The sequence below is a fragment of the Hyperoodon ampullatus genome (assembly GCF_949752795.1).
Source record: "Hyperoodon ampullatus genome assembly, chromosome: 1".
Classification (NCBI taxonomy): Eukaryota; Metazoa; Chordata; class Mammalia; order Artiodactyla; family Ziphiidae; genus Hyperoodon; species Hyperoodon ampullatus.
Genome location: NC_136914.1, coordinates 172,527,705 through 172,548,319, shown reverse-complemented (window position 1 = coordinate 172,548,319; position 20,615 = coordinate 172,527,705). Strand labels below are relative to the sequence as shown.

Sequence of the window (20,615 nt, the reverse complement as noted above, 5' to 3'; positions counted from 1 at the left end):
TTTAGCCAATCCACAAGACTAAAGCAAGTGCTTCCAGTGAAAATCTTCTGATAACTGGAATTTGTTCTGAATAAGGCCTGAATATGTGGTAAATCCAATAAACTCGGTACAGTGCATTAGACTAGTCTTTTAGACAGTGCTATACAAAATATCGGCTTGATGCAACTAAAGCACATATTCCTTCTGTGCAGTCTTACTTCTTCTCTTTTACTCCCTGAATGACACGAAATACTAGCCATTATGGCACCATGCAGTGTTGTCCAAACTGTAAATGTACACACTGGAATAATAAATAAGACAAAGCACTCTGCCTCTCCTTCCCACACTGAATGTTAATAATATGAATAATGTCAATAATTATGGACTTTTATTGAGTCATTACTTGATGACATACAGTTACCATTTTAACAATAATACAAATTAAAATTTACTCTCAGTTCTAACGTATTTTACCAAATATCCTTCTTAATTTTTAATGATAAAACTAAACTTCATACAAAGTCCCATGAAATTGAAATTTTTTTTGAATAATGTAGTTTGAACTACTTTTTAATTATAGCAAAATGCTTTTTAAATGTGAAATTTTAGATAACTGTAACTATGATCTTATTTAATTAAATAAACCTGTAAATGCATTGTGGTGTTTCAATGTTCTCATGGTCTTTCACACTGTTACATGGAAGGCATTGAGCGTAGCAGGAATAAATTGTTCTTTTGATCATCACATCATCATTTAGCACTCACATAGTTTCTTAAGCCCCCTTTCCTCCATAAGAACAGAAACCTCCAAAGTTAAAATCATTTGGATGCCACTCTACTTGGCTTCCTCCATATGCAGATTGCTACGCTTTTTACCACTGCTGCTATTCCGAATTAGTATTGGTTCGCCTCGAAAAAAAGGTAATATTCCTTACATCATACACACACACAACACACACACAATACACACACACACACATTCCACTGCACTTTAATTTTAATCGTCCAAACCAATCGAAACCCAGAAATCAGGTCTTGCATAGGTCTTAATAAATTCTTACTTTCTCAGTCTGCTTTTACCGGCCACTACTCACCAGTATACAGTATGAACCAACCTCCCTGAAGATTCCTTTATATTTTCTTTCAGTAGCTCTTTTCTAAAGTATTCCCTGATAACTTCAAGCAATATCAATACTTTTATCTCTTTCTTTCCTCAGTGCCTGTTGCATTTAATTTGTTTATAAATCAGGGTCTTGTGTATATTCATTTAGTACTTTCTGATAGATTTTTTTCCCCATTATTGCAGCTCCACGTCTAATTGACCCATGATAGACATGGGTCTATCTGATCGATTACTAATATTGCAAATTAGTTTATGTTCTCCTTTCCTCTCTCCTTAGTATAAATTTTTCAGTGCTAACTTCTAGCAGTTGATTATTGAATACTTGCTGAATGAATACTGTACTATATTTTGTAGCATATTACTGTTTTAAGGTTTTTCCCATATGGTTTTTCTCTAATAACCACAGCAAATGTAAGAAATTATTATACTGATTTCATAAAAGTAAAAATTAAGGCTCAATGACGTTTACTGATTTGTCACATTTACAAAACAAAAAAATGGCAAGAGATTCTGAGACAGTCCTAAACTCATCTCACAGTATACATAATAACTGCCTTTAAAATGGTAGAGAGGGGGGATGATGCCGTGGGGAGAAATATTTCAAAAATCCTGCTAAATCAATATTGCTTTCTTCAAACTACAAGGGTTAGCATTTTACTTTTCTTATCTCTAAACTTTTAAAATCACGTTTTTAAAGAATAAATGAAGAGGAATTAAGGAAGAATCCCACCATGACCAGTACCTCACTCCCAAATGCATCCTTACATATGGGAGAAGGATTACTTAATAGACTTGGATTCCCTAAATATCTTTGCTAAGATTAAAAGCCACCTGTTTTAAGGCTTTAGAGAAAATACTATTGTAAGATTGCAAGTGGCATTCTCAAAGGGTGGTCAACTTTGGCCATTACTGTCCTTTTACAGAGACATATAGGCAACTCGGGTAGGTGTTACATAGGTATCTTTATGTTGTTCTGATCAGACATAATATACAGAGGCAGTTTTGAACACCCTACATCTCTGAATCTATCTGAAGACTTCCCTAAGTCTTCATGAAAGATTAAAAACAAAGCAAATAAAATCTCTTTAACATGTAAACGCTCATAAAAACCTAGGGCCAGGATTTTGACGGCTCTACACATTTATACCTAGAAGTCTATATTTTTCTGTCTTTACCTATACACTTAGAAAATACAAATTAAAAAAAAATTACATTGAGGGGAGGATGTAGAGGTCATAACTTGTAGCTTTATAAACAGTCTTCTTTGACGAAGGAAAACATCTGTCTCACTTTCGCTACTGGAGAAATATTGTTGGATCCCACCATGGAGAATTCGGAACATAAGTTAATTCTTAAAGTGCCTGCCCTGTTTATTACTAGCTAAGAAATACTGAATTCCTGATAGTTAATCTCAGCACACAGGGGCCTTTTCCCCCCACATTCCAAACTAATGGAAAAGCTACAGAAAATGTTTTACGTTTTAGATTCACGGTGAGTCAAAAAACATCATTTTTAAAGGCTAACAAGGTATTTTTAAATTTATTAAGATATATATCGATGATATTAGGATTGCCACTGTGATCTTAAATCTGGTATGTAAAGAGCTATCCACACTTACAAAAAACACATGTACACAAGACACTAGATTAAAGATTTATCAAGGGATAATACAGAAACATAGTTTTCTTTTTCTTTTCTTTTACTTTTTAAAGAAGGCTATACATATATCCTTTCATAAAGATATAAGAGGGAAACGATGCAAGAAAAGTATTCACACAAAGGGAAAGACAATTTTCTCATTCTCACACTGTTGGCATTTAATGAAAATGGTGATCTAAAAGCTATTTTTAAAAGCTGTAGCTCTAGGCCACAGGTATCTCTAACAAGAAAATATTATCTACTCTTTCCAGAAAAAAAATATTCTGCATTTCCAATAAACACCGATAACAAGAGAAAAAGGAGCTATTGAAATTAGCTCACAGTAAGGGGAAGAAAATACATTGTTAATACCTTATAATCAAATAATTTCTTTAGATTTCACAAGATTAATTACAAGGTTTGAAGAATGAATTTGATAATAACTTCAGTTTCAAGACATCTTCTAAACGAGAATATCTTCAGATAGCTTGTGAAAACAACTTAAAACTTATTGTTACAAGCTCTCCTAAGGAAGCATAAAGATGTATATAGGCTTTCACCATTTTTTTCTGACAGTTTATTTAATATAAATTAAACTTGGAAAATGGGTAATTAAAAAAAACAGTATCAATTAGGAAAAATACTTACAGATTTTTAATATCAACTGCCCCACGGAAAGCTTTCCTTGGAATTGCCTGAATTTGGTTTTCACTGAGGTCACTAAAAATAACAAAAAAAAGAAAAAAGATCAAGTTATAAATGTTATTTAAGAATTATTTTAATCAATGTGTTTGAAAAGTGATAGGACACTTCCAAAAAAAAAAAAAAAAAAAGCTAAAAAAATACTAAAGGATCATAATTAAATCCATAGCATTAGATGCAATTTCTAATACAAATATTTTATATATCTAATATAAATTAAAAAGTTGGACTAAATGGTTTCTTGAAGTAATTTTTCAGATCTTTAATTTCATAATAAATTATTAAATATGGTTCTCTTAAATTTGAGAGTTGATTCACTTCTGTGTAATAAAATATATTTTTTAAAACAAATAGTAAATTGTTCATAACTCAGTTTCAAGGGGTTCTAAAGTTTTAGTACTTGATATTTCTCCAATATCACTAACATAACTTAAGAAGTATATAGGAAAGAAGTCCCTTTTAACATCCTAGAGAAGACTGGGCAAAAACTGATAAAACCTGGGCAATATGATTAAGTTTTCATAGCACTTTAAGTAATCTTGAAAATGGAACACGGCAGTACTGGCCCAACAATAAAACCCACAGTTCTTGCATGAAATATTAGCAGCAGGTTGATTTAGAACCTTCTTTAAATAATTCTATTATAACCATAAACACAGACCGTCTATATTTGCATTTTAATTTAATCGAGAAATACATTTTAATCAAGGAAAAAAGCACTCTTTGAGTTGAAATGAGAGTTTGTAAAAATCACTCATCTCATGAAATGGATCATTATTTTTCCTTCAGAGTTCAGATGCAATTCTATAAGCTCACATAGTATTATTAGCACTTAACAGGTAGGATATAAATACACATGCAAGAGTGTCACTGAAAAGAGGAAATTTTAAATAACATTACCACATAGCAGAAAGCTGAAATATCAAATAAAGTATTAAAGTAACAATGAAGGTACTAAAATTATCTTTAAATTCAAGATAACTGACGCCACGAAGAAAGATGAAGCTACTGACCACGGGTACATGCCTGCCAAAACGGAGTCATTTTCCAATTTTGTGGAGGCATATTGGATGAATTCACCAGCATTCTCTCCCCCAGTGCTTCTTATGACCAGAGCTGGTTGCTCACACACTTGTCGCCACACAATAGAGATAACTGGCAGATACAGAGATTTACTGTGTGGTTTTGACCTCATTAGCACCAAGTTTTAAACAAGTGAGATTTGCATTTATATCTCAATATCTGCAATGTTCAAATAAAAAAAAAAAGTTTGCAAAGCAATTTGTAGAGAAATAATGTTAGTCTAAAGAGTAAAGGTCTTTAGCAAAAAAGCAATGAAAAACACATACATATTTTATTCGAAACAGTAAGTTTGTAATATGTGCTTATGTAGGAGTTAAGGCAGCCATTCATGTCCTAAGTGAACTGTTATCAATAGCTTCAGTATATCCCTATGAGTAATAAAACTTCATTTCATTAAAAATTGCTTATTTCTCCAGCTTGTTGTTGATTCATACTGACTTCCCTCCTTTGTTTAATTACATCGAGTTAAGAAATGTTTAATAGCATATATTTAAAAGCCTAATGTCAGAAACAGTGCTCAAAGGAGGCTACTGAGCTAGGAGAAGGTAAAGAGAGATACTGGAGAAAGAAAATTCAGAAAGTAATAAGAAATGAGGAGGGAAAAAACTGAACTCAAGCAAATTTAATTCTAGAGCACTCCGTGAAAACAGATAGTGCTTTTATTGTTGTGCCCCTGTCAGTTCAATATTTTCTAACCACTTAGTTTTTTTTTCCCACTTCACCTAGAACAAAGACTGCTTTAGAGACTGTGTAGGTGAATAAAAATGGCAGAGGTGTTGGCTTCAGACCTTGCCTGCTTCCCAGGCTCTGCAGTCTTCCCCTCCCACCAGCTGGGGCCATTTCATGCGCCACCTCAGGCACAGTTTTTCTAGGGTCATGGTCTCAAAGAGGGTGAAGGTGTGGTGGGAGGATAGTCAGGAGGATGACTTCAGGCAGCTTATAGAGATATGGCTGAAGAGCACTGAATCCCAGTCAGAACACCATTCCTTCTGAATGTGATTTTAGTCCTTTTGACTGGCTCAGGCAGAAGTCTAGGGCATTAGAACGGTTTTATTCTGCTAACACTTACCATCTTATCTTTTACAGAAGGGTGAGGGACGGTCAGGCTCAGAGCCTCCCTAAGGTCAGTGGCTTATGTATCACTGCCCCCCTGAGTAGACTATTCTATGGGGTCTCTGCTCTTGTGCTCCACTTACTCTGGCAGCCAAATTCAGTTGTGGATCTCAGGTCCCTTCAGCTAAGTGGGCAATAATATTCACCCATGACAGGAGGAAGAAACTTAACAAGTTTTCAGTACCTGCTATGTGCAATACTTAAATTTTTAGAGATAATATAATATCAAATTTATGTTTTTTAACCCACATGGCCATCTTGTGAAGTAGATATTATCATTATTATTACTATTTGTTATGATTAAAGAAACCAAGCTTCAACGATATCAGGTGCTAAACAATGATAGAAAGTGTTGAAGTATCAAGAGATGTAGAGGAAATCCAGATAAATATTGAGTCAAGATGTGGGGATTTCTAAAGATGACACTGAGGGCTACTTAATCCATCTCAATATGTCCTTCCTGTGGCCTAAAACTTAGGAGATTTTTTCTTAACTCATCCTAGCCTCTGACTTATGTCATTTGCATTTTTGTGTGAAATAAATAGCACAAGCAAGAGTATAGAGGTAGAAAAATAGAACTTCTATGGGAGTAGCTTTTGGTCTGGTTTGCTTAGAAGGTATAACATGCAGTGTAGTAATAAGAGATGAGGTTGGAAGGAAAAGTGAGGGGTGTGAGGAGTAGACATTCTGATACTGATTGAAGAGTGAGTTCTTATTTCAGCAGACAGTGGTAGGGAGGGAAGAGTGATGTATGGGAGCAGGAGAGATGCTCTTAGATTAAACTGGCAGTAGAATTTAGGAGAATACCAGGGGTCAAAGACTCACATCTGGATAACCAGATACAAGATTTTTATGATAGTTGGGGAAAAAGTAATGAGAATTATGAAGCAACATAATAACCATAAATACATTGCTTGTTTACCCTGACCTTGTTAATGGATGGGCTCCCACTCTTTAGATAGAAAAGTTACAAGAGATTGAGAGTGGTATCAGGAATAGATGAAGAACCAAAACTTAGAGGTGAATTGTATGTGGATATGGATTAGGCAAAGAAGAGAGAGAAGATAGAAGTCATTTTGAACTTCGATAGAGGAACCATTAACAAAATTGGGAAATCAAAATTTACAGTGGCTATTACAAGTTTGGTTGTGGAAATTTTTCAGTCTCATTGGAGAGATGTGATTTATATCTCACAGTTTGATTATAACAAAGGTAGTATAGAATAAGTAAAGCATGAGTGGAATCTTAGAAAAGTGATCCAGGAGATCAGAGAAGTAACAGTCATTGGAGGCTTGGTTGATTCAGGCCACTTTCAAAATACAAAGGGAATTTTTTGAAATTTGATGAAAATTACTGAGCTCAATATTTCTCATCTTCCAGTGTTGGTATGGGTGGGTGGCAGAACTCCAAGGAGAGAGGAGGTATGCCAGAGGAATTAAGAGCATAGGCTGAAGACTGAGAAGTGAAGTAGGTATTATTATTATCATTATTATTACTGTTTGTTACTATTAAAGAAACCAAGCTTCAGCGATATCAGGTATTAGTGCTAAACATTTATTAACCATGTGACCTTGCGAAAATTGCTTACATTTTCTGTATGTCAGTTTCTTCATCTGTAAAATGAAACAATAACAGTGTCTATATCACAGGACTGTTAAGTGGATTCAATGAAATACCCTTTAAAGTGCTCACAAAGTGACTGGCGCACAGTAACTACTATAGAGGCATTGGTTACATACATATTACAATTATGCTACTAGGAGAATTTGCTCTGTACCCCTAAGTGTATCTGCTCTGCTCCTTGAAGACCATTGTAGGCAATGTGATACATTACTGATGGCAGTGCATTGTTCTGTGAACTATGTGTATGAGAAAAATGAGTCAGAACTACTGAGTTAGCAGGATAGTGTTGCTAAGGGAAGAGTCTGTAATTATATCACTAGGCAATAGAGTGTAAAAATGTGCTTCTGAGTAGGAAAATGGCTTGATTGGAGTTGATTTTTAGGAAGATTGATCTGGAAATTGAAATTCGGAGCAGGCAGGGACAATGGGCAGAGAGTGGCACTGGGCAGTAGTGTGGAGAAATGGTGGGTCTCCAGTGAACTAGGCAATTCTTTTTGGAGAGCATTAAATAATAAAGTTGAGAGTTGGAGTTAGGTCCAAATATAAGATCTTTGATGTAAGTTAAGGTGCTTGTCATCTTGGGGAGAGTTTGGAACCACTCAACTTTTCTGAGGAATGGAATAGCAAAATGCAAAAAGTGTTTGGGGAAAACAAGTGTGATAATTGGGGAGCTGGGATGGAAGACAGGAGACTAAATTAGCTTTGTAAACTTTTGGACACAAATAAATGGAAAGATATTACATGCTCATGGACCGGAAGAACTAATAACGTTAACATGTTCAAAGTGATCTACAGATTCAGTGCAATCCTTATCAAAATTCCAATGGTATTTTTCACAGAAATAAACAAACAACCTTAAAATTTATTTGGCCCCACAAAAGAACCTGAAGAGCCAAAGCAAGTTTAAGAAAGAAGAACAAAGCTGGTGGCATCACATTTCTTGATTTCAAGCTATGTTACAAAGTATAGTAATAAAAACAGCATGGTATTGGCAGAAAAACAGAGAGATCAATGGAATAGAGTTGAGAGCCCAGAAATAAATCCACACATATATGGAAAATTAATTTATGACAAAGGAGTGAAGAATGTACAATGGAGAAAGGACAGTCTCTTCAGTAAATGGTTTTGGAAAAACTGGACTGCCACATGCAAAAGAATGAAACTGGACCACTGTATAACATCATACATAGACACTCAAAATGAATTAAAGACTTTGACATAAGACCTGAACCATAAAACTCCTAGAAGAATACATAGGTGGTAAGAACCTTGAAACTGGTCTTAGCAATGACTGTTTTATATCTGTCACCAAAAACAAAGGCAACAAAAGCAAAATTAAACAAGTGGGACTACCTCAAACTAAAAGCTCCTGCAGAGCAAAGAAAACCATCAAAAAATGAAAAGGCAACCTATAGAACCGAGAAAATATTTGCAAAACATTTATCTGATAAGGGATTAATATCTATAACATGCAAAGAACACATGCAACTAAACATCAAAATTCAAACAACCCAATTAAATGGGCAGAGGACTTGAATAGATGTTTTCCAAAGAATACATATAGACGCATGAAAAGATTCTCAACATCACTAATCATTAGAAAAATGCAAATCAAAACCACAAGGAGATATCACCTCATACCTGTCAGAATGGCCATCACCAAAAAGACAACACATAACAAGTGTTGGCAAGGATGTGGAGAAAAGGGAATTCTTTTGCACTGTTGATGGGAATGTAAAATGGTGCAACCACTATGGAAAACAGTATAGCAGGTCTTCAGAAGATTAAAAATGGAACTACAATATGATCCAACAATCCTACTCCTGAGTATATATGCAGAGAAACAAAATCACTCTCTTGTAAGAATATCTGTACCCCTATGCAGCAGTATTTACAACAGCCAAGACATAGAAACAACCTAAGTCTCCAACAGCAGATGAATGGATAAAGATGTTTTATATATATATATATATATATATATATATATATATACATGCATTTATATATATATATACACACACACACACATACATGCACAATGGAATATTATTCAGTCATGATAAAGAAGGAAATCCTGCTATTTGCCACAACATGGATAGACCCGGAGGGCACATGCTAAGTGCAGTAAGTCAAGCACAGAAAGACAAATACTGCATGATCTCACTTACATGTGGAATCAAATAAAAGTGGAACTCATAGAAAGAGAGAACAGATTGGTGGTTGCCAGAGAAGGAAGGTGGAGGATGGGAGAAATGGGTGAAGGTGGTCAAAAAGTACAAACTTCCAGTTGTAAGATTAATATGTTCTGGGGATGTAATGTACAGCAAGGTGACTGTACCTAACAATAATGCATTGTATATTTGAAGATGCTAAGATGGTAAATCTGAATAGTTCTTATCACAAAAGAACTTCTAACTATGTGAGGTAATGAATGTTAACAAAACTTATTGCAGTGATCATTTTGTAGTATAGCAAATATAATGTTATATGTCAATACATATGGAAAAATACAAAAAAAAAGTTACTGCAAATGCTCAGGCATAATTTGGAATTTTCCATATGAATTAAAATATTGAACATCTTAAATCTGAAAGCCTGGTTTATTCATTTTCTGAAATGACAAGGAAGTGAGAAGAGCTAGAAAGACTGTCCCATTCTGAAGCTAATCTTGATATGAAGGATATGAACGAGGGTGAATATAAGTGGTTTCAAACAGGAAAGGCTCTACATTCTTGGTATTTGCACAGTTGGAAAGATATAGGCCTCCCAGAACTACGCCTGAGAAGTGGCCCTACTGGTCATCACCCTGGAGTTTCCCATTTTAGATCCTTCTCCTTCTACTACATACAACCCATTCACAAAACCACTTCAGCAGTGTCTTCAACCAAGCCTCTTCCTCCCCTTCTCTATTGCCATGGTCCCTGTTAGAATATCATCACCATTTCATACATGACTGAGATTCCAAGCTGATATCTTTGCCTTAACTTATGATCCCTTCCAAGGCATCCGTCACATTGGCACCACAGTTATATTTCCAAAATTGACATCATGTCAAATAACCGTCTCCTGAATTCTTCTTCATCTCAGTTAAGAGGACACCATTCTTACAGTTGTTCAGACCAAAAACTCTGGAGTCCTCATTGACATCTCATAGTCTTCCACACCCAACATCCAACCCACCAGCAAATTCCCCTGATTCTTCAAAGTATATTCAGAATTTGATTTACCTACACCTCTGCTCCCCTGACAAAGCCACCATTCCCCCTTCTGTGGATTGTCTTAATAACTTCCCAACTATCTCTCTGCTCCTCCCTTTGCCTTCCTATAATCATATCTTGCCACAACTCTGATCAAAATTCTTCATTGGGGACTTCTTTGGTGGCACAGTGGTTGAGAGTCTGCCTGCCGATGCAGGGGACACAGGTTTGTGCCCCAGTGCGGGAAGATCCCACATGCCGTGGAGCGGCTGGGCCCGTGAGCAATGGCCGCTAAGGCCTGTGCATCCGGAGCCTGTGCTCCACCACAGGAGAGGCCACATAAGTGAGAGGCCGCGTACAGAAAAAAAAAAAAAAAAAAATTCTTCATTGGACTTATAAATACTACCAAATGTAAAATAGATAGCTAGTGGGAAGCAGCTGCATAGCACAGGGAGATCACCTTGGTGCTTTGTGGCGATCTAGAGCGGTGGGATAGCAAGGGTGGGAGGAAGATGCAAGAGGGAGGGGATATGGGGATATATGTATACGTATAGCTGATTCACTCTGTTATACAGTAGAAACTAACACACCATTGTAAAGCAATTATACTCCAATAAAGATGTTAAAAAAAAAATTTCTTCACTGATGTCCCATATCATGAGGAGGGAAAAGCTCAAAGCATTACAAGGTCTACAAGTCCCTCAAATCAAATGACTGACACCTTTGACCTGATCTCTTTCTCCTCCCCACCTCGCCCACTCTTCTCTAGTCACACTGGTTTTCTTGGCATTTCTTGAAACCTTCAGGTTGTGTCTCACTTGTGGGCCTTCTTTGATACTTTCTGTGCTTCTATTTCCACCTCAGATACTTTCTGTGCCTTCTATTTCATTCGTTAATTATATTCTCTTAATTCACCTTTTATAAAATCATTCTTCCAAATCTTCAGATTATCCACATTTTATTTTGTCTTAAGCACCTAGTTCCTATCGCCATGAAATGCAGGGTTAAATATTGTTCAAGACAGAGAGCAAATAGTACCTCCTTCAGCGTAGTTCTTCTCCAATCCCCCAGCTGAGCCATGTGCTAAGATCTCTGTAACCTATTAGCTATGTTACGCTGTGCAAGTCACCTACCCTCTTTCTCCATTTGTTCATCTGTAAAATAGCTAAGATAAATGGCTCTTAGGGACATTTTGCCTGGTCCAAACAACAATATTATTAGTAATGTAAATTAATATTCAAATAACTAAATATCAATAAAATTATTACATAATTACAAATTAATTATAAAACGTTATTATTGATTATTGGGGAGTCAGTTGTTCCCATCTTCTGTGCTCTTAAGGTGACCTGCACACATATTTACTGTAACACTCCAAAATTTTTTGTTGAATTCTTTTCTTAGATAACTGTCTCTCCTGTTAGACAATATGATAAATGAAGTTAGAGATTTTAGTTTAACTTGTTTGTATAGAATTCCTGGCATATGAAAGGCCTTTAATAAGCAAAGTTTTATAGAAAGGCAGTAGGGAAAGAAAAATAAATTCTGAAGAAAAATCTTACAAAACATGACAACATGCTGGATGAGTGTGAATAAGGAAGAGAGGCGATAAGTATAAGCCTGTGTTTGGAGCCCTGATAAGCAGCAAAATCTAGTATGATAGACACAACAAGGTAACACAGGACAGGTAAGTGTCACTGTTTCACAAAACCTTGGAGATATTAAACTAGAGCTCAATAAAGAGATTAGAGGGAGAAATACAGACTAATGAGTCTTTGTACCATAGTGAGAATCGAACTATGCACGGTACATATAAATCTCCTTTCAGATGATATGCATTGATGAATTTCACATTTGCAGGTTAGTGTCTCCAAGAACCAAGATTTAGTGCACTCAAGATTTCAATCTCTGAATGTGGGAAGGTCAGCTGTGTTCTTTTCTCTCTCTCACTTCTATTCTCTCATTCATGCATTCAAAAGCTTTTATTAACAGCATAAAATCTGATGTAATCATTGTTTTGTGATAATTCTGTTTCTTTTATGATACATTTTAAACCAACAACTTGACTGCTGATTCTTCATAAATAGGGCTGTCTCTTCTACACATATCCTTTCTCTTCCACATCTTAAATATAATCTTATGTAGAGTAGGTTTCTTTTTAAATCATTCTTTGTCAGATGTATGAATGGTCTCTTTTTTAGGGATTGTCAGTGCTGTTCCTCCACTGAAAACCGTTCTGTCACTCAGGACCTGCAGCAACTTCTCATACTCAGCAACCAAAGCTTTATTGAACATAGTAGTAATAATACACATCTATTTTTCTTCTAATCTCTAATATGCGTTGATAACAGTGCTTTCTTGCACTTAATAAAAAGTTTTAATTGAAGTTTTTACACAACTTATGACACTTGTAAGACTCCATAGATACTTAAATGTAAAAATGTGTTCATTTTAGAATTTATGAAATAAGATAATACTCAAAACTACCTTGTATTGGGCAATTAACTGTCAGGCGATACACTCTGATTTACTTAATTGTTTCTATAACCATATCAGAATGTACTCTTCTATTCCCATTTGGAGGCAAGGAACTGGCATTTACAGAGGTTTCATAATTTAGCTGCAGTCATACAGCTAGTGAGCAGTGGAGCAGGGATTTGAACTTGGCTCTGTTGTTCTCCAAACCTCATATGCTTGACCACTGCTGCCCTGCCTCACACAGGAGGTGGCTTCTGTAGAGGTCTGGCTCTCTGGTATTGTAGTTCGATGACCCAGGAGCTGTGGTTTTAAAGTGCGGTTCTAGGATCAGCCATAAGAGTCCTCTGGGGAGGCCATTTAAAAAACAGACCTCTGGGGCTTCCCTGGTGGCGCAGTGGTTGGGGGTCCGCCTGCTGATGCAGGGGACATGGGTTCGTGCCCCGGTTCGGGAGGATCCTGCATGCCGTGGAGCGGCTGGGCCCGTGAGCTGTGGCCGCTGAGCTTGCGCGTCCGGAGCCTGTGCTCCGCGACGGGAGGGGCTGCAGCGGTGAGAGGCCCGTGTACCGCCAAAAACAAACAAACAAACAAAAAACAGACCTCTGAGTTCCATCAGAGATGCCAGGCAGAATCTCTCGGGGAGGTCCAGGATACCTGTGTTTTTAACAAGTCTGCTAGGGAACTGTTATCCCCATTGTCTTTGAACCCCACATTAGTAGCCCACTGATACATCTCCAATAAATGGTATCTTCTAGCTTTTGTTTGGTTTATAAGCCTGGCATTCATTTACATGCATCCAGTTGGAAGTTGTGAATGCCAACAGGAAATAAAAAATGGGAAGCACCATTAAAGCAAAAAAGAATATATACAGTTCTCTGACCAAAGAAGAAGGCTGGATAAGAGGCCAATTTTTTGCATTGTGGTGAAATATACATAGCATAACATTTACCACTTTATGTTTATAGTTCATTGGCATTAAGTACATTCACACATATTGTGTAGCCATCACCACCATCTATCTCCAGAATGTTTTGAGAGGCCATTTTAAAGACTTTTTTGCATAATGTAAAATCTTAAAACCAGGACATTAATCTTGAAATAATAAATGATTTACAGTATAGACAATGTTTATCCTTTCTCTTTCTTCTCTTCAAAATAGTGTCATAACATCACCTCACATTAACACTGATCTTTCCAAGTAATATTTAAGTCACCATTTGGTTACCTATAAGCACTTCAATTAAGTGCATTCAAGGAAGATATACCTAATTGGGTAGAGCCGTCGGGTAATGAGAGATTCTAAAAATAGTGCATGAAAACAAATTTAAAAAATAACCTCCTTGTGTACATTTTATAAGGGCCACTGAGCTAATAACCCATGTTTTATGATAACCCATGTGAGGTTTTTTTTTTTTTTTTTTTGACACATCCAAACACAGAGATAATCACAACAGTCAGAAAACACCCCCAGATGCCTGCAGTGGTATCCTGGAGGGTTGTGTACTGAGACAGGACAGGAATCAGGTTTTGGATAGCAATACCTGGTTCCGCTCCATAAAACTATGTGACCGTGTGACCTTGGTCAAATTACTAATATTCATTGAATCATGCTCTATTTTCTTTAATTCTAGAAAAAATATCAAGCATTGCTATGTCAGAGTTACTGCAAAGGTTGAACGATCTGATGCATTCTATGCAAACATGTGAAGTGCCTTGCCCAGTCTTAACACACAAAGGCACTCACACATGTTACCTTCCTGCACTTCAATTAGTTCAGTTCAGTTCACTTCAAGAGTTATATATTGAGGAAGTGTGTGCTGAATACACTGCTAGTTCTTAGAAATAAAATATATAAGTAACATGAGTCTGCTCTCAAGAAGCTCAGATTCCGAAAGAGAAAGCAAGCAGGTAAGGTGATCATTATACTGCTGAACTGATAAAAATACCAGTTTCCTGAAGGAGGAAATACTTAATTTTGTCGTTGATTGGAAATACTTCATTTTGTCATTTTTATCATTGATTGGAATGTTGGGGATGGTAGATGATAGTAAACAAACAAACAAAACAACAAAATAAAAAAAAAAACTTTGCTCTGGAGTTTCTTTTCTAATTTTTTTATTGTGATATAATTGACATATAACATTATATTAGATTTAGGTATATGACATAGTGATTCAATATGTGTGTATATTGTGAAATGATGGAGTTTCTTAAATTTACATGTGGACTCATGGAATATACAGTTAACCCTTGAACAACATGTGTTTGAATGGCACGGGTCCACTTATATTCAGATTTTTTTCAGTAAATATACAGTCAGCCCTCCATATCCATGGATGTGGAACCTGCGGATACAGAGGGTTGACTGTAACACACTCACAATGTAATATGCATGCATGTATTCCTGTCAAGCCTTTGTATATCCATTTCCCTCTGCCTGGAATATTCACATGTAGTCCTTCACTTGGTTAATCCTCCCACTCATCGTTTGGAGCAGATTTTAAATAGTCTCTCTTCTAAAAATTGTCTCAGAAATATCCTAATACTGGAGTAGGCTCTCTTCCTCATGCTCCTGTAACATGTCGTACTTAACTGATATACTGGATTATAATTGCTAGTTTACTTGTTGACACATCCCACGAGAGCCAAAAGTTCCCGAGAACATGTACTGATTAATTCATCATTGTGTCCCCAATGCCGAATACAGTACCTGGCTGTGGTCAATAAAGTGTAAATAAAAATGTCCAGAACTGATTAGCAAATTAGTAGTATACTTATTGACATTTAGGTTCTCAAGCAGATTACTGATTTAATAAGTACTCGACGTCTTTCTTAGGATACATTACATGAAAATGTCATCATCTACTCCGGTATATTAAGATCATGATATACTTATTATTTTCTTCCCAAAGATATGGTAAAAAATATTCTTTTTGTGATCCAAATATTTTTACTGAGATCAGTAAGATAAAGGTAACAGCAAAGTTAGAACGATGGTGTTAGTACAAATATCACATATTTCAAGTGGAAAACCGTCATTGAAAACCATTATTCAGCCTAAACAACAGTCTCAGTTTCAGCTGATGGAAATAAAAACTCTAATTTTCTCAATATTAGGCTCAGGGATATATGTGACTTTCATAATTTAGTCAATAAAACATGGATGCCAACCAAGAAATAACCGTTTCTTGAGTATAACTCCATGTATTTGTGTCAGGAATTGCACTATTCATGTATCGAGACATATCAAAGATGTGATGCTATTTTTTCTTCCTGTAATATAGCCAGGAAGACCAAGCATATATATATGAATAAAGAGCAAACACACACTCATGGTAACATGCATGAGAAAATTAAATAGTGAGAGATAACAGAATGATGTGACATATAAATCAAGAGATGCTTTTGCAAGGGGAAGGCATTTGCGTCTTAGGAAAAGCAATGGGGATAGTTTGTTAAGAAGAAATGGGAAGTTGTCTCTAAAGAGACCAGTATGGGAAGACCAGAGACATACAGGTATATTAAGGGTGACATATTTGGGGAGTGAATGGTAAGAAGACAGAATTTGTTGTATTTAACAATTAATTAGAAGGAAAGAGAGTTTGTATTGGGATTCCAGAACATTCAAATAAGATGACTACAGAGTTTTCAGTTAATCTTATTAGCAGTAAGAAACAAGATGAGCAAGTAATAAAATAAGACAAAACAAAGATTTCAGAAATCTTCATGCAAGAATGACTAGAGAACAACACTTCACAACTTCAGAACAGCAAGTTTTGCTGTTTTCTCTTCCTCAATTGTTCTTAAAGGTACACTTGTCAATGAAGAGTCTTCATCAATATGTATACTCAATTCTGACTTTATAAAAACTCCTGGTCTATAAAGAGAGCCAACTATCAGGCTTTCCTTCCAGAATTTACAGATTTCAACTAAAAAGTGATTCTTGATAATTATGAAAACATTTTCAGTGGAAGACAAGCTTCAGTTGAAAAAAACTATAAATCAATGATTAATAAATAAAATTGGCAAACATCAAATCTCAACAAATTATGACCCCCACCAACAGAAAACTTTTGCAAATAGACTTTAAGAGCTTTACTGAGATAAAATTTACATACCTACAAGTCTATTAGTTTATATTACACAATTCAATGGTTTTTAGATTATTTAGAGTTGTGTAACAATCATAAAAATCTAAATTTAGAACATTTTCATTACTCCCGAAAGAAACTTTGGACTTATGAACAGTCACTTCCCTTTCCCTCCCCCATGTTGTAGTGTGTATCCACAGTTCATTTTTATTGTCAAATAATATTCCATTGTATGGATATAGCACACTTGTTTATCTACTCTTCAGTTGATACATGCAATAGGCTTTGTAAGGCAATTTAAAAATCAATAACTACTTGTGCTGGGGACAAGTCTATTTAATATGCTTTTTGAATCCTTTGTGATAGTTCTGTACTGGTTTAATATTCTTTTTAATATAACAGAAGCCCAATTATTGAGCCATGGCCATCAAGGAGTGGTCACTACTTTAGGCCAGCTTGAACCCATTTTACATACCATCCTCTCTTAGAGGGTTTGTTTGTTTCTGTTCAACTCTGTACACTGAGTTATAGTCTTCTTCCCCTAATTTTACCTCCATATACCCACAACAGCTCTACAATATATGATATATTCTTTTGATCATGCTCACAGAATTTGTATAGGCTATAAAAACAGCTCTTGATATGTTTTGTTTTGAACTTGGGATAAAACTGTATTCAAAAATGGGAATAGATGTATTTTCTTATCCCTGTTTTTTATCCACATATGCATACCCATACTGATATTGATCTGAATATTAAATTATATATATACATGTTTTTTCTAAATCTATGTACATGTGTGTACAGACAAAGGCAGAGACACAAGAAAGAGAAAGAGAAATACTGGAGAAAAAAGAAAGATACAGAGAGATAAAAACTCACTGTGAAAACATGGGTATATGGAGAGATATATATTAGTTACGTAGATATCTTAATTATTAATATATCTCACTACCTGTAATTTAGGTAGAAAAAATGTAAAATATTATGACATAAGGAAGTTTTTCTTTCCAGAGTTAAACAGATCTCAATCATTTTCAATTTTTTTGACAGTTTAAAAAAAATTTTTTTTCATTTATTTTTGGCTGCATTGGGTCTTCATTGCTGCCTGCAGGCTTTCTCTAGTTGCAGCAAGCAGGGGCTACTCTTCGTTGCAGTGCGCAGGCTTCTCATTGCGGTGCCTTCTCTTGTTGTGGAGCACGGGCTCTAGGCACGCAGGCTTCAGTAGTTGTTGTACACAGGCTCAGTAGTTGTGGCTCACAGGCTCTAGAGTGCAGCCTCAGTAGTTGTGGTGCACGGACTTAGCTGCTCTATGACATGTGGGATCTTCCCAGACCAGGGCTCGAACTCGTGTCCCCTGAATTAGCAGGGGGATTCTTAGCCTCTGCGCCACCAGGGATGTCCCTCATTTTCGATTTAAAACAATCCTATATTATAACTCCTGATGATAATTTTAGAAACCTCACTTGAAGCATTCTCTGGAATATTCTCCAGAAAATTTATTTTCAATAGGAGGTAGAATGAAAACAACTGGCAAATACATTTATTCTAAGCACTCTTTATAGATCCTCATTTAATTCTTCTGTTCCTAAAGAATAAAGGCAACTTTCAAGAATATGTTCTTTTTAATCAGCATATCTCTCTTACTTATTCTAAAGATTTTTAAAAGGTAGAATGTAATCTAATTGTGCTGAAATACCGCATCAGCTTTTAACAAAAGAGCCAATACTGCAATGCTGCTATTTTATTGCTCACGACGTATGGTTTCCAGTTGGGTATCCCATTAACCTCAGAGTGCAATGATATCATTTTAATTATATAAATTGAAACAGCAGTGTATAATACTTATATCATGTAAAAATGGATCCGCTTTATGTGAAAGTGTCTAAACTATCTTTCACTATGAAGCCATAAATTTGCTTTAGATGGCAAACTTGCTGGTAAATTTAATTACTGGTAATTTTATTTTCCTCCACAGTTTAACCTCTCTTAGAGTTTGACCGGGAATATCATAAATTTGTACTTCCATGGACTACTTTGGAAACTACTGAGTAATGATAAATTAGTATTTGCTCAGATTTTAACTTAGAAAAGCAAATAAATATAAATGTAGGTAGAAAATAAGTATGCCAACCTGTAAAAGTCATCAGAGCCTAAATTCCTAATTTGTTAAAAAGTATGGTTTATTTAGTGAAACTTTAAAGTTATAACATATAGTCAAATAATACATTGCACAGAAGATGACTATTTTTATGCATCTGAAGGTCTAAATAGCTGTGAGTGGATAAGAAAAAAAATGAGGGGCTTCCCTGGTGGCGCAGTGGTTGAGAATCTGCCTGCTAATGCAGGAGACACGGTTTTGAGCCCTGGACTGGGAGGATCCCACATGCCGCGGAGCAACTAGGCCCGTGAGCTACAACTACTGAGCCTGCGCGTCTGGAGCCTGTGCTCCGCAACAAGAGAGGCCGCGATAGTGAGAGGCCCGCGCACTGCTATGAAGAGTGGCCTCCGCTTGCCACAAGTAGAGAAAGCCCTTGCACAGAAACGGAGACCCAACACAGCAAAAATAAATAAATTAATTAATAAACTCCTACCCCCAACATCTTCTTAAAAAAAAAAAAAAGAAAAAAAATGAGTTTCACATAAGAGAGAGATGTTTGCATTAGTTGAAGAGAAAGACTCTATGTAGTAAAGTCTCGTATTACATACTCATAGAATTATTTGGTATCATTAGAGTATTTCAGGGGTCACATCCCAAGGAACTCATGCAAGTTTGGGGAGAGGATGGGGGATGCAAGAGAAGTGTCCCCCGTCAATGTTTCTCTCCTTCCTCAGAATTCCCACAGGGTAGCTATCCTAATGGGAGAAGAAAGGAAGCTTGGTTGTGACGGGTCAAAGTTAGTACATTTCAGTCTTAATTAAATGTGACACACACCAGGGGAGAACAATCCTGTCTTCCTGTGAACAGAGAGAAGAGTACAGCACGTGTTCAAGAGCCACATCTCTCAAACCATAGGGTCTGGACCCACATCTGGCCTCTGCCACTTACGGTCTTTGTTACATGGGCAAGCTATTCCACACCTCTCTAAACCTTCACCTCCTCATCTGTAAAATGGGGATAATAAAACCACCTACTTCATAAGGTTATTGTTTGGAAGAGCTGGGATAAAGCTTGTGCAATGCTTAGTGGGGTGCTCAGCACAGAGCAAGCACCGGATAATGGTAGATTTGCCACAGCTGCATACAAGTTTCTGTCTGTTCCCTCCCCTTCAGGGTGAACTTGAGGGCTTTGTCTCCACCTTAATCATCTAAAAGTTTTATCCAGGATGTGCCAGATGTGTCCTTCATTAGCTCTATGACCTTGTGCCAGTTTTTTTTTCAACTTCTCCAAGCTTTCATTTCCTAATCTTTAAATTAAGACTAACATTTAGAACACATTTCATAGGGTTGTTGGGAAGATTATATGAAATAGTTAACACAGGACCTCACAAGTATTAACAATATTCAGTAAACGTTACATTTCATCATTTTAACATGGAAATATATATCAATAAACAGGATTTTGGAAGACATCCTATAATTTAGGTAGAA

The 20,615-nt window shown here is 36.1% G+C and overlaps 1 protein-coding gene across 3 annotated transcripts in view; it reads right to left on the bottom strand.

Moving 5' to 3' along the window:
- Window positions 1–20,615, bottom strand: part of SLIT2 (slit guidance ligand 2) — a gene marked incomplete at both ends in the record, with an annotated part of 384,978 nt that overhangs the window by 139,935 nt on the left and 224,428 nt on the right. For all 3 annotated transcript variants that reach the window (XM_079697609.1, XM_079697610.1, XM_079697611.1), the window contains one exon: window positions 3,389–3,460. In XM_079697609.1, coding sequence (XP_079553735.1) covers window positions 3,389–3,460 — 72 coding nt within the window. The remainder of the gene's footprint in view (window positions 1–3,388; window positions 3,461–20,615) is intronic.